Source organism: Danio rerio, chromosome 13, assembly GCF_049306965.1.
Source record: "Danio rerio strain Tuebingen ecotype United States chromosome 13, GRCz12tu, whole genome shotgun sequence".
In the NCBI taxonomy this organism is placed as follows: Eukaryota; Metazoa; Chordata; class Actinopteri; order Cypriniformes; family Danionidae; genus Danio; species Danio rerio.
In genome coordinates, this window is record NC_133188.1 from 4,176,153 (window position 1) to 4,190,809 (window position 14,657).

General features: G+C 35.6%; 1 protein-coding gene across 1 annotated transcript in view; it reads right to left on the reverse strand.

Moving 5' to 3' along the window:
• Positions 1-14,657, reverse strand: part of ppp2r5d (protein phosphatase 2, regulatory subunit B', delta) — a 64,865-nt gene that overhangs the window by 9,513 nt on the left and 40,695 nt on the right. The window contains 8 exon segments of the mRNA NM_213318.1: positions 2,127-2,254; positions 5,029-5,199; positions 5,349-5,402; positions 7,074-7,182; positions 7,281-7,340; positions 9,070-9,200; positions 11,580-11,672; positions 14,049-14,159. Of these exon segments, the coding sequence (NP_998483.1) occupies positions 2,127-2,254; positions 5,029-5,199; positions 5,349-5,402; positions 7,074-7,182; positions 7,281-7,340; positions 9,070-9,200; positions 11,580-11,672; positions 14,049-14,159 (857 nt within the window).

Sequence of the window (14,657 nt, forward strand, 5' to 3'; positions counted from 1 at the left end):
AGTTGTTACTAGATCAGATACGTTTGCGGCCGAAAATTAACGAGATTTATATTATTTATTAAATTTCCCATTTATCGTATTTTATTAACGTCTACCCCCACCCCAACCCTAAACCCAACTGTGACAGTAACATAAAAACAGTAGTTGTACTGAGTATTATTTACGCTATCTATTAAATTACCCAATAAATTGTATTTTTTAAAGCCTACTCCCACCCCAACCCTAAACCCAACCAGTCACAGTCCTGTAAAAAGATTAATTCTTGTTATACAGTGTCATAAAAAACGCTGCTATATTAATGTGCATATTGCAACTCCGGCCGGCTGCGTATCTGATCTAGACTTTATCGTGAAATAACAATGGAATGACACAAGGAGAAAGCACTGAACTACTGAAACAAATTTAAAACTTTGCATAAAAGCTTTTTTGCTGATGGCAGCTTAAAGACTCCTCTCATATGGAGAATGAAGTCACATGTATTGCTCAGGTGTGAGTTTTTCACAGACTTCAACAGAGCGTAAAAATCTTGATGGTTCTGTGGGTCGTGTCCATCAAATCGGATCCTTATTTACTGTTTTCTATTGTATTCAAGTCAGGTGATTGGTTGGGACATTCTACAGCTTGATTTTCTTCCTCTGAAAGCATTTGAGAGTTTCCTTGGCTGTGTTTTTGATCATTGTCTTGCTGAAATGTCAACCCTGGTTTCATCTTCATCCTCCTGCTAATGTAGATGTTGAACTGAAGCAGCTGATATTCATTTACACTGAGGAAGGGCAGAGGATTGCTGAAGAACTACTGAGAGATTCCAGCTGCTGTCTGGGCTTTCACTGCCCTTCTAAACCTCCCTTTCTTCATGTGTTCAATACTTTTTCCCTGCATCATTTCATTGTGCATAACTTCATTTGTAAACTAATTAGATTTGTTTTAGATCTGGTGAAAATTTTAAGTCAGCAGCACCTTTAGAAATATCCTTGCTGAGAAAAATTATGACATGTTCAATACTTATTTCCCAGCTGTATACTTTAAGAGGACAATACTTAAAATAATCTGGAATCTAAGTGTTCAAAAAAAAAAAAATTTAAATAAATAAATAAATAAATAAAATGAATCGAAATACTGAAAAAATTACCTTTAAAACAGTCTATATGTAGTGCAAAAAAAAATGTTTTGATATATTTACATCAGGAAAATAATGTCTTCATGGAACATGACCATGACTTAATATTCAAATGATTACTAACATGGAAGTAAAAAAATTTTGACTGAAAAATGTTAGCTTTTTTTTTTTTTTTTTTTTTTAAATCACAGCTTTAACACACTAGTACGAAACCTTGTGACTTTAGTTTTTGCAATGTAAACATAACAAAAAACTGGGAGCAAGATTCAGCAGGCAAAGTGGGCTTATAATAAAAAGTCACACCTGAACTCCTCAGTCAAAAGTGACCGACCAAGCGATATTTTACCAAAAATAAAAAAAATTAATTCTGAGAATTTTTGTGTACAATCTACAAATCAGCCACAATACAGAAAAAAAACAGCAGTGAAGCGGTGGCCCTCTTAAAAAAAAAAAAAAAAAACACACCTAAAATAACTGTACCGCCAATATAAAGCAAAGTTTTTATATGTGAAATCCATTCAAAAATTCAGTCACTTATCAGGAAAAGCCTTCGACAGTAAAATTTTGACACTCTAAAACAGAAAGACACGCTCACACATGCCTATAACTTAAAGCTTAACTATGTCAAAAAAGCCTTACGAATTTACAAGCTTTCATATAGGGAGCTATACATGCATCTATAGCGGTTACACCACCACAATACACAGGTTTTTCTTTTTTCTTTAAACCAAATCGTACTAATCTGCTTGCTAAAATTTGTATTTGAATGGAAGAGTCTCTATTCTTATTAGAAACACTGCTCTGATTTAAAAATAAATATTATTATACGGCATAAATATAGTTTTTTTTAACCACATCCTCTCAAAATGCAAAATCTATTTTTTTTTCAATAATAAATAAAAACTATGACCGAATGGAGTACAAGTGTGATTCTGATTTCTGAAAACCCAGAGGCTTAACTCATATCGAGGGAGACTACTCCAGAAATGAAAAGTAATAAGCAGGGTACTTGTTCCAGTGGCTCTTGGAGTTCTTGTAGAGAGCTGGAAACATGATGGGAAGGATCTTGGCGGCATTGTCGCTGATCAGGCTCATGATGTACTCATTGTTCCAGTAATACAATGCTCTTTCAGCCACCTGAAACACACGAACATCACAGAACAATGACTTCCACACACAAACATGCTACAGAAATACTACACGGTTTCCATTTCAAAAATCACACTCTTTTCCACACTCTGTTGTATTTTTCATATCGTATTTAATGCATCTTTTTATCTCATGCACCGTTTTAAAATCAGACTGTTAACATTCTATGCATGCCATTTTGCTGCTAATAAAATAAAATAAAACAACAATTGACTAGTAAACACTTAAAAAAAAAAAAGAGATAACACAAAAAACTAAAGTCCGCTGACTGCTTCATTGGCTGTCAGATAAAGCACAACACATTCACGTAAACCCTTTTTATCAATGTCTATTGCCAAACAATTAGCATGTCTATTGCTATTCTGTGATGGTAACACGCATTCAAATAAAATGCAAAATCAGTTACAATTATTTAATGAACTCTACCATTTACTTTATCCAACCAAAGTGCATCTATGCTTTATAATAGCTATGCTTTTCCCCCAGAGCTGTCTCCCTCTTGAACTCTGCCCCGCACAGACTCTTTTGCTCCCCCCTCTCCCCCATAGACCCCCCACTCTCCGTTACTTATACTCCTCACAATCACTGCACTGTTTGGCATTAGCATATTTAAAATTTGCACATATTCATTGTACTGATTCACTTATTTGAACTTTACATACCCACTGCACATGGACATCTGTAATTATGTACACACCCACTGTACACATACACTCGTAATCATGTTTATTTATCTGCACACTGCTGATTATTAATAGCAACCTGTACATATATTCATATATTGTTACATATACACTTGTAATCATGTTTATCTATCTGCACACTACTGATTATTAATAGCAACCTGCACATATATTCATATATTGTTACATATACACTTGTAATCATGTTTATCTATCTGCACACTACTGATTATTAATAGCAACCTGCACATATATTCATATATTGTTACATATACACTTGTAATCATGTTTATCTATCTGCACACTGCTGATTATTAATAGCAACCTGCACATATATTCATATATTGTTACATATACACTTGTAATCATGTTTATCTATCTGCACACTACTGATTATTAATAGCAACCTGCACATATATTCATAAATTGTAAATCTGTTCATGGCTAATCCAACCTGTATATAATGCTGATAGTATATCCATCTGTAAATATCCCCATAGTTTTTCTATAACAGCACTTTATAACTTATACCTGTATCCTGCACTGCTGGTTAGACCTAAACTGCATTTCATTGCACTGTACTTGTACATGTGTAATGACAATAAAGTTGAATCGAATCTAATCTAATCTAACAAGGTTCCTAACGTGTTTCCTAACATGAACAATCAATGAACAATACATTTCCTCCATTGTTTATTCATCTTTGTTAACATTAGTAAAACATTGAAGTCGCTCGTTGTTAGTTTCTAACTCGCAATAACTAAACTTAAAGACAACTTTGAATTTGAATAACGCATTAGTAAATGTTGACCTATGATAATTAAACGCTGTACAAGTAATGTTGATTCTTTGTTCATATCAGCAAATAAATTGTCTAAAATGAACTCATGAAATCTTATTGTAATATTGTGACCCAAACTTTTCTAAACTGCAAAGGAACCCAATCAAATACATACAGTTGTGTGAAAAAGTGTTTGCCCCCTTACAGATCTCTTATGTTTTTGCATGCGTCACACTTTAAATATTATGAAATCACATAAATTTTAATATTAGTCAAAAGTAACAGTTTTTAATCATACAGTTTTTAAACTAAAGTTTTAATTAAGGAAAAAAAATTACAAAACTACATAGTCCAGTGTGAAAAAGTGTTTGCCCCCGCTAACACATAACTTAACTCTGGTTTATAACACTTAAGTTCAACTTTTCTAGCCCAGGCCAGATCCGATTAGTGCAATCAAGTAATCACTTAAATAAGACCTGCCTGACAAAGTAAAGTAGACCAAAAGATCCTCAAAAGTTAAATATTATGTTGAAATTAAATGATGAAAGAATATAAAGATGGCAACGCAGTGGCGCAGTAGGTAGTGCTGTCGCCTCACAGCAAGAAGGTCGCTGGGTCGAGCCTCGGCTCAGTTGGCGGTTTTGTGTGGAGTTTGCATGTTCTCCCAGCTTTCGCGTGGGTTTCCTCCGGGTGCTCCGGTTTCCCCTACAGTCCAAAGACATGTGGTACAGGTGAATTGGGTAGGCTAAATTGTCCATAGTGTATGAGTGTGTGTGTGAATGTTTCCCAGAGATGGGTTGCGGCTAGAAGGGCATCCGCTGTGTAAAAACATGCTGGATAAGTTGGCGGTGCACTCCGCTGTGGCGACCCTGTATTAATAAAGGGACTAAGACAAGGAAATGAATGAATGAATGAATGAAGATTATAGAGATCTACCATTCTGGAAAATGTTATAAAATGCCATTGAAAAAAAAGAAATCAGTAAGGGGACAAATATTTTTAATTTTGCTGCATATGCTATAGTAATCCAATGGTCCTCTAAATTGAAACTAATTTCATAATAATAATAATAATAAATTTTATTAATAATGCGCTTTTCTAAAACCCAAACGCTACAAAAACAGAGAAAATCTAACATGCAATAAAATACAAGGATTCAACATAGAAAAATAATAAAATAAAAACACATTAGAATGATCAAGAATCTAAAAATACGAGAGTTTATTTTTGAATGTCACTTTAGCAATACTCTACATCTAAAAAGGGCTAATGATAGAGCAAGATCTTTTTTGTCATACCTGAAAGTGTGGACTGGATACACACTTGGCCAGCTGCCTAAACAGAGGCTCCATGACTTTAACAAACTCCGAGGGCTCGATGACGTCCAAGATTTCTTCCAGCTCATTCAGAAACATCACCTCTTTCGGACTGTGTGTCTTGGGCCAGAACTTCAGCAGGCCCATGATCACCTGAGAACAAAAGGAGGAAGGCAAATAGCTGAGAAAGCAATCTCGGCAAGTTCATCATGAATAGAGAATTCATAAAGACTTGAAAAGAACGGTTAATAATAGTGACAGGAAGAAAGCAAAGGTGCCGTTGCCAGGGCTGTAAATCTTACAGGTTCAGTAAGGCTGCTGTCCTTTTCCAAAAACTGCACCACACAGTAGGCCAGCTGAAAACACAGGAAATGATTTTTCCCCAAAATGACATTACAATAATAACAAGTGTGATTAACACAGTCACTGATCCTATTTATCCTATTAATATTGTTGTGCATAACATTATACACATCAGGTGTATGGGTGATATGCAGAATAATGTGAGCTTTAGGGGTGTCAAAATTAATCACGTCTTCGATGCAGACGCGGACAATTTGGTATCGGTTCAGTAATAATCATAACCGGTTATTACTGATGTCATTTACCTCATATGCGCTCTGTCGCAAGGGAGACGATCGCGAGTATTTACAACGCTCTAACTACTTAATACTCATGAACTGTGCACAATTTCACTGTGTGAGTTTGAGAATGAGCCTACTCCATTTCTCTCTCTCACTCTCGCTCGCTCGCTCTCGCTCTGTCTCTCTCTCACACACACACAGTGGCCCATTTGACCTGCTGGCGTGGCTTTTCTTCTCCTCTCGGCTGTTTTACAGCGTTACTTTTGGATACAGAAACGAGCGCGTGTCTGCAGAGTTTTCTCCACCGTATCTATCATACATCAGCTGTGAGATCGCCGCTGCCGCCTGCCGCTTATCATTCACCTGAAGAGCGCAGCGCGCAAGAGCCAATCGCAACCCAATCAATACCAAATCAAAGGGGTGTAAGAGAACTAGACAAGGATCAGAAATTGAGCTGGATATTTATATTTGTTTATATTATTTGCTTAATGCTCGTTTTTTTTTTCAAAGTTACAGTTTATATATCTGATTGTTTGTATTAAATGACACAATTGTATTACAAATAATAACCTATATAAATATATTCATACATTTTAATACAAGAGCTGCTGCTTTGAAAAAAATATAAAAGCATCGTCAATGCACCGTGATGCACCGAAATATCGAATTGAACCGAATCGATGACATGATAATCGTAACCAAACCGAACCGTAAAACTAGTGTAGGTTCAGAGCTCAAGTGAGCTTTTTTTAAATAACACCATGTATAATAGAAGACCATGAATAATAGCTTGTTAGAAAAAGCTGTATGCTCGGTCAAGCCTTTTGTTTTTGCTCTTGTTCTACTGTCAAACAAAACAGAACAGAATGAACTACACATTCATCTTAAACTGTTAAATAAGATCTTAATCTGTGTTAGATATGTGAACATGGAGCTGCTCATTGCACTTATGAACAATAATCATTTCTTCATCGCTAGAGTTGCTGCTTGAACCATCCATGCTTGTTCAAATCGCCAGTAACTTTACCAACAAGTGTCAACTTTCTCTCTTCTTCTTCTTCTTCTGTGTTAAAAGCGGGTGTCAGAAGCTTAAAGTTGTGTAGCGCCATCTTACGTCAAGGAGGGATTTTGCATACTCTTCTGCACGACTCCAGTGAAAAATCGACTGGGCTTGAATCCGGAAAAACATCTTGAAAAACGATGACGATAAACGCAAACGAAAAGTGTACGAGCCTTCACAATAAAATCGCAACCAAAATAAATAATAATAATAATTTTGGGACTTTTACAAAAATGAACAATTATTACAAGCTGAGCCCACTGTGACATTTCCAACCAAGTGTTTGCTTATAACCACCCCCCCCTACAGTGAAAGCAATCTTTTCTACATCAAAGTCCTCAACAAAACAATCATCTTGAGAAGAGCGTGGTCCTGTGACGTACCTGTGGGTGATAGACGCTGAGAGACTTGACTTTGTGTAAAGGCAGTAACACTCTGATCAGGAACATTTTGTGCTCCTCTTTCAGTGGCAGGGCAAAGCCATTAATTATGCTGTGGGAAGAACGTGAGACGGTCACTTTCAGTTTCGCCCAGAGAGAAAGACCTCCTCTCAGGTTTGTCATGGCAACACTGACAGTGTGCACACTTACCTTCCTAAGATTTCTAAGAGCTCCGCAATCCCATTGTGATGCTCCGTCTCGTATATAAACCTACAGTAGGAGATCAAGGACATCCAGTCAGTGGATAAAATCTGGAAGAGCTTCTCACATTTTCTCACAACAGCCAAACTCAGCGGAAGACAGACAGACTCACTCTTAACCTTTCCTTACCATAGTTTGTTAAATAAGGGATTCTGCAGGTTTAATCAAGTCTAATTTAAGACTTTTTAAGACCATTAAGAATGAATATTTAGGGCCCTATCATACACCCGGCGCAGTGTGGCGCAAGGCGCGGCGCAGTAGTCTTTTGGTAGTTTAAGCTTGGCGCAAGAGTGGTTTTGAGGCGTTGCGCTATGCTGTTTAAATAGCAAATGCATAAGCGCTCATATGTGCGCCCAGAGGCGTTCTGGTCTAAAAAGGAAGGCATTCTGAGGCGGACCGCTGGCGCGTTGCTATTTTAGGAAACTATAATAGATTTTTCATTAGATCAAAACTAACCCGGTCTAAACTCCAGCGCAGAGTTGCGCCTCGCTTACACACTGCTTAATACACACAAGAGAGCAATAGGCAAATATCTTTACATATGAAAAAATGTAAATATTAAGAATATATATAGGATATATTAAGAATAGATATAGGATATAAATATAAAGGATTAAAATATTACAAAACATATTATTTTCTAGCCTACATAAATATGAAAAATCACTGCTTTTATGTCTTCTTCATCTCGGGAGGCTTTTTCAGTTCATTCATAACAATTTGCTTTTGTATAATGTTATTATTATTATCAGTATTATTTATTATATCCATATTTATATTTGTTTTATTAAAAACAAGCTTAGATTTGCCCACCTGTCAGGTTTTAGACCATATGGGGCACAGCATGTGTTTTAGGATATAACTCAGGTTTTTGAGCACATTTTTTTATTATTGTTCATTTATTCGTTTGCTGGAAATTAGAACTGAATTTAGAAATAGTTTTGAAATGAATATTTGCACTTAACAAACGAAATTATTTATTTATAGGCTAATTAATGTCTGTGCGTAAAGGTTTCCCTATCCAAGAGCGAATGTGAAAGTAGATCCATTATCTCTCATAGATGCTCTGTTTAACAGTTTTCTGTTAAAAAACTGTTAACTGTTTGCTTGTGAAATGCTCAGTTTTTCCACATAGACTTACTTTGCGTCCTGTAAATAGCGGATAAAGGGAATGGGAGATGAGACTCTAATTGGTTTATTCTCAAAACACACCTATAACTCATTAAGAAAATAAATTCAACCCTTTTAGACTATGCGCCACAGCGCAAAGTAGATTTTCCAGTCCTTAAATTAGCAAAAACGCGTTCTGACACACCCTGAAAGCGTTTGCGCCCTGCGTTTTGCGCTTTGCGCATGGACCGTCAAAATAGAGCCCTTACACTTGTATAGGGCTTAAAGCTATGGACTATTTTTTAATAGCGATGCAGAAAAAAAAACGTACTTGCTCCATCAAGAAACAAATTCTAACTAGTTATTTCCTACTTTACATAAAGAAAAATTAAGACCTATTTAACTTTTATTATTTTACTTTTTATTATTTTATTATTACCTACAAGACCATATTTCAGTGAATTTAAGACTTTAAGGCCTATTTTTTTACCTTTAAAACATGTTACAGACACCATGCAGAGTTAAGAGAGTTAAGTTTTGTTCTGCGTCTACCATTAATAAGTTTATGAATGAGGATATATTTCGAGCTGAAGGAGCCTATGCGGAGGTGGATTAGTTGACAGCTTGCCTGTAGAATATATTGTTGATCTGTCTACGGATGTAGGCTCTCAGCCCCAAGAACTTTCCATAGATCCTGTGCAGGATGGTTTTCAGGAAGTCCCGCTCTCTGGGGTCTTCGCTGTCAAAAAGCTCCAGAAGCTGAAAAGGAAAAAAGGCAAACCTAAGCCATTACTATCGCTATTATTAAATGCTTTTTGAGATTCAATGTCAGCAGCTAGATGTATCTAAACAATCCGTTTATATCCATTAAGCGGAGCTCAATCAGAATGAAAAGTGTTTATAGAAACTAAAACCTGATCTGGCAGAGCTTGATCTGCATGAATGTTTGATCAGATTGTAGGCCTGAAATAAATATATCTACTTGTCAACAAATCCTTTACATCTTACCAGGATTCAGAAGGAGAACAAGATATTTAAGTTGCTTACAAAATAAAAGTAAATTTTTTTTACAATAATAAACTGTCCTTACAACTGCATAAACAAATACACTACCTAACAAAAAAATTATTGTCACCCATCCAAGATTTAGGAACAGCAAATAATAACTGGACTTCTAGTTGATAACTTGGTATCAGAAGTGGCTTACATGAAAGGCAAAGCCCTCTTGATCAGGGGTTCTCAACTGGTTTGGCCATGGGACCCACATTTTCACATGGTCATCAAGCCATGCCCTCAGCTATTGGAGTCGTCTTATAAAATAGTCCACAGGTTTGTCCTTGCAACTGGGATGTTTGGTTTTGAAATGTTGTTTTAATTTAGAAGGTTTCATTCATGCTCTCTTGTGAGAGCACATCAATACATATGACACACTGAGGTTTTAAGCCTTTTTTGTCGTCAATAAATGTAAATCCACACTTTACATATTCGGGGTCGTACTTGCGCTGAAATTTCACATGTCAAACGGTACGGTTGTCGTACGCGCATTTTAAAATAAAAGTCCAATATAAGCAAAATGAGTTAAAAATTAAACTGTTGTTCTTTTTTAGATCACAAACTCCACGACCCACTGAAAATGTTCCCGTGACCCAATTTTAGGTTACGACCCACCAGTTGAGAAACTCTGCTCTAGATTACACTTATTTTACCAAAATAAAACATGAAAACAATGACAATACTTTCAGAGTATACAGGAATCAGAGAGTAAAATTCAATACCTTTTAAGACCTTTTTTAAGACTCTTTCCATACATTTTAAGACATTAAAACCACTTTAGGTTTCAACCGGAAACACTAGCAAGATTTAAACCAATTTAGCTAATTATTAATTAATTTACTAATTTAACTAAAGTTTAACTTATAGAAAAACTCAAACATTTTTCATATACTAAAAAGAAATCTATTTAATCTAACTAATTGAGCAGGCTGGCATATATAGAACTGCAGAAGTAATCCGCTTGTTAAGTGTGACGTCATGCGAAGCGGCTTCCAGGTCCAAGCGCTCTATTCAACTGAATAGGGAGACTCATGAAATGGTAATAATAAACGTTTACAAAGCGATTTAAGGCTTTCGAAAATCACGATCGCAATATATATGTCCATGCCTAATATCCGATGGCCAGAATGTGATACATTTTTTTATAAATTGTTAAAATTTTGGTATTTGTTATGCAGCAAGCCCAGAGATTGTTGTGTACACTATGATTTTATATACAATTAACTTTAATGTGTGATAGGAATAAAACGTGATCATAAACGAATGATTTCTCCACTCAAATGAGTGCCGGCTTGGACCCGGAAACAGTATTACATACGTCACAAACACATCACCACTTAACAAGCAGATGGTGTTGCCTTTGTTACTGAAGTAAACATTGCAGCATGATGTCAAACCTAGCAGGATTTTATTGACTTCATAAACTACACGGCATCATGATATTCGCAGATTTAATTCAGGCAAACTTCAGCAGACAACCATCCATTGCATAATAAAAAATTATATCACGGTTTAATACCTTGCAAAATAGCATTTCATTTAACTTTAATACTTTTTAAGAGCCTTTCATTTCTCAAATTTGAATACTTTTCAAGACCCCGCGGACACCATGCTTTTGTCAGGTAGTGCATAAACACATTTTTTTAAAGTTTAAATTCTGTTATCCAGAAATGCAAATGCAGTGTAATTTTATGCACATATTTAATCAAGATAAACAAATTAGACTTAAGTGCATTCTTTGTGCTTTAAGTATTTTTATGCATCTAGTCTTTTCCATCCAGTATTTTTATGCAACATTTGAAAATGTGCATTAAAACAGGTGGATGGACGTATATTTAATGAAAAAAAAATTATATCCAGCAAGATGTTGGCAGAGCAATACACTTCTGCTTTAAACTGGATTTAGTATTCTACCCAGACCGAAGTGCTGATCTCTGCATTGGACATGCTTGTAAAAGCTGTAACAGCAGCTGGCCTCAGTTTCCTCACTCATACACACAGCAGAGGGAATGTGTGTCTTCTACTGATAGTGTGAGGTGAGGACAAACCGTGATGCAGACAAAGGTCAGAAGACAGAACACTTACCGAAAGTACAAACTTTTGGTCGATGTATTTTTTGGCAATGTTGGGCTGGAAATCGGGTGACTCCAGGAATCGTAAGAAGAATTCATACACCAGCTGAGGAATGGGTAAGGAGAGGAAAATGAGCAGATTAATAGTAAATGAATGATCAATTGATCTGTCAGGTCCTCTTTGCCACCAATACAATAAAAGCTGTCAGTTCTTGCATTTTTAATCATTTAAAAAAAGACACTTTGTTCTAAATCCCACTGAACGGTTTCACTGGAAGGAAACTAAAGTCACCCAAATATTCCGTGACCAGTGAAAACAGAGCTTCAACTTCAGCATTGTGGCAAAGCTAAAAAGTTCATACTAGAGAACATTAAAATAGCACAATAACGGAAGTCAGTTTTCTTATTAAACACATTTTTGGAAAAATCACATTTTCACACAACTGAGCCTGGTTTCTCTCATGGTTTTTCCCTTCACTTTTGTCAATTGGTGAAGTTTGTCCCTCGCCACTGGCTTGCTTGGTTGGGACTTGAGCTGCGCATCGATGGATTTCCTCTTCAGTGTTTGAACATTCAGCAGTAAAAATTAAACCACACTGAACTGAACTAAATTGAACTTCAACTCTAAAAACTGAGCTGACACAGGCAGCATTTACACTGCAGATCTTGATGGTCAATTCCGATTTTGTGACTGTATTCGATTTTCTTGATGACCCGCTTACCTCATCTTTTAAAAGTGACTCGTAGCTAGAGCTGCACAATTCATCGTAAAAAGATTGCAATCTTGATTCGATGCCCTACACCACTTGTTCTCAAAAATGTTTCATTAAGTACCACCTCAGAAAAAAATTGTCACTCCAAGTACCGCCAAAATGAGCAGTATTGAAATACAGTAGCGCAGTAGGCCCAGTAAAGCAGCTATAACTCTGCACAGTAAAACAAACGTGGCAGATTACCTGCCATGTACATGACATTTTTCATTCCTCCGCGTACCACTAGAAGGAAGCCCGCGTACCACTAGTGGTACACGTACCAGTTTGAGAACCACTGCCCTACACGATCTTAATCCAGCATTTCTACGATTCTGTCAATCATATTTTCAAGTTCAGGAGAAAAGCAAAGGCGGCTGCACGAATCTTTTCATTGCTTCACACACGTTGCTCAGCGACATGGACACCTCCAAATGGTGTTAAAAGAGTCACATACTGTATTTATAAGGTATAATTCACCTAAAAATTTCATTTTTGTCTTCATATAATGCTGTATTTGCGGCCGGGAAATCACCCGTGACGTGAGCTGCTGAATGTGTAGGCACGCGCCCTAATGATAGACGCGCACGAGTCTCCTTTAGTAAACAGAACCTGCATATGCTGTGAGTAACAGGTTATAAAGTTGTAAATAATATTACTATTATTTACAATATTAATATTATTAATATTGTATATATATATATATATATATATATATATATATATATATATATATATACAATATTAATATTATTAATATTGTATATATATATATATATATATATATATATATATATATATATATATATATATATATATATATATATATATAAATTATAATATTAAAACAAAAAAATAAATAAATAATAAAATAAAAAAAAATTATATATATATATATATATATATATATATATATATAATTTTTTTTATTTTATTATTTATACAACTTTTGTGGCGCAGAGTGATCGTTTGAGAGCCGCGCGCAAAGTATGAACAGCACTTAGCAGTGAAATTGAAACCGAAAGCGTTCACATCATTTAAATAATCATATCGCATTTTAGAGTTATGACTGCGACAAGCATTTGATATGTTTTTTCTTTCATAGTGAACACACAGTTGTGCGTGAAAATTATTGTTTACAGTGTCAGTATAACTACTCTAGCCTATATAATGTTGATTTTACCAGTGAATTATATGGTCTAATAATGTTCTCAATGACAGATTGCACGCATATATCTTAAACATAATTCAACATCAGATTCATTATAGGTAGAATAGAAATATTTATAGAAACCAGTAGACCTACACATAATATTATTATTGTTGTTTTATCATTTGTTTGAGAAAAAACAATAATTGCAGACTCATATTAAGCTTTATTTTACATCTAAAGAATCGTGAGAAAATTGTGATCGCTATTTTAAGCAAAAAAAAATTATATATATATATATATATATATATCAAGATCGTTTTCAGAATCAATCTGTGACTCCCAAAATCGGATTGAATCCCTCTAGATTAACACGCCTAATTCTATGGCTGCTTTAATACAAACAGGTGAATGACAAGGCAACCATCAAGAGTGACTACCAGCATTTATACAGTTTAGAAACCATTTTAGAGGAAGTGATATTGCAGGGATGTAATAGGATGAACTAAGAGATGGAATGGACTGAAAGTTAGTATTATGATTACATTAAGCTCCACACACACACACACACACACACACACACCTGAAGATGCGGCCAAGCTGCTTCCAGAGTGGGTTCATCCTCTTCAGGGTCGAATTCTGCTCCCGTGGGGTTAGAAGAGGGTGGCAGAGTCCTGAACAAGTTTACAGAAAACTGAAAAGAAACAAACATTGCATGTCATTATGCAAGCAAAGAAACTGTCCACTGTATGTATGCATGGATGTATGTATTTATGCATGCATGTATGTATATATAATGAATAAATACAAATACCACAAAGAAATGGGCATTACAGGTTTAATATTCTGTCATCACAACAACTTTTTGTCCAATGGTAGTGTAAAAGCTTGTGTCACAGAATATCAGTATACTAAATGAGAAAACTGTGGGCGTGGCTTGTTTTTCCTACTGTGAGCTGATTGGCTGTAGTAAAGTAGGCATTTCATTCAGAAAGATGGGGAAAAGGGTTTGAGGATAGTTATTACAAAATAACAGACACCTCATCCTCACCATTTCTGTTTATTGTCAAAACTGACAGCTGGAGGGGCGGGGTTAAATACGTTAGCCACGCCCAGTACTTCAGACAGAACTAATCTAATTTAACTGGAAACAAACATGAAGTGCATTTCAAGAGATTGCAATTAAAGATTA